Here is a 391-nt window from a genome sequence, read left to right as displayed (position 1 = left end):
GTGTGCGTTTTTCCGTAACCCTTCACCCTATTTGTGTTTCTTTTTATATATAAAATTAATCTGTTTCCGAATTAAACAAGATTTTTTTTCTGATCGTTTTCTCTCTTGTTACTATGTAATTACTATAATGTTTAGAATTTTTAAGAGTATATCCACTAGCCTTTTCTAAAAAAAATTCTGTATCTCTTTTTTTATGCAGAATTTAAATATTCAGGATTCTAAAGTCTTTTTCTTTTCTCCTTTTAGAGGGTTGATGCCAAACCGAACAACAACGGCTACATGAGCTTCGCAGTTCCGCTGACGTTCACTAGATGTCTCTCGGCCTCCATCCTGTGCTTGGTGTGGTGGCGCCTCCTCAACAAACTCCGCTGATCAAGAAGTGTGCAGACGG

At 37.1% G+C, this 391-nt stretch overlaps 1 protein-coding gene across 1 annotated transcript in view; it reads left to right on the top strand.

Moving 5' to 3' along the window:
• LOC119590369 overlaps positions 1-391 on the top strand; it is a gene marked incomplete at its 5' end in the record, with an annotated part of 1,995 nt that extends 1,604 nt beyond the window's left edge. Inside the window, 1 exon segment of the mRNA XM_037939039.1 lies at positions 247-391. Within this exon segment, the coding sequence (XP_037794967.1) occupies positions 247-372 (126 nt within the window).

Source organism: Penaeus monodon, chromosome 27 (assembly GCF_015228065.2).
Source record: "Penaeus monodon isolate SGIC_2016 chromosome 27, NSTDA_Pmon_1, whole genome shotgun sequence".
Classification (NCBI taxonomy): domain Eukaryota; kingdom Metazoa; phylum Arthropoda; class Malacostraca; order Decapoda; family Penaeidae; genus Penaeus; species Penaeus monodon.
The sequence above is the reverse complement of the archived record's forward strand: the minus strand, read 5'-3'. Positions and strand labels throughout refer to the sequence as shown.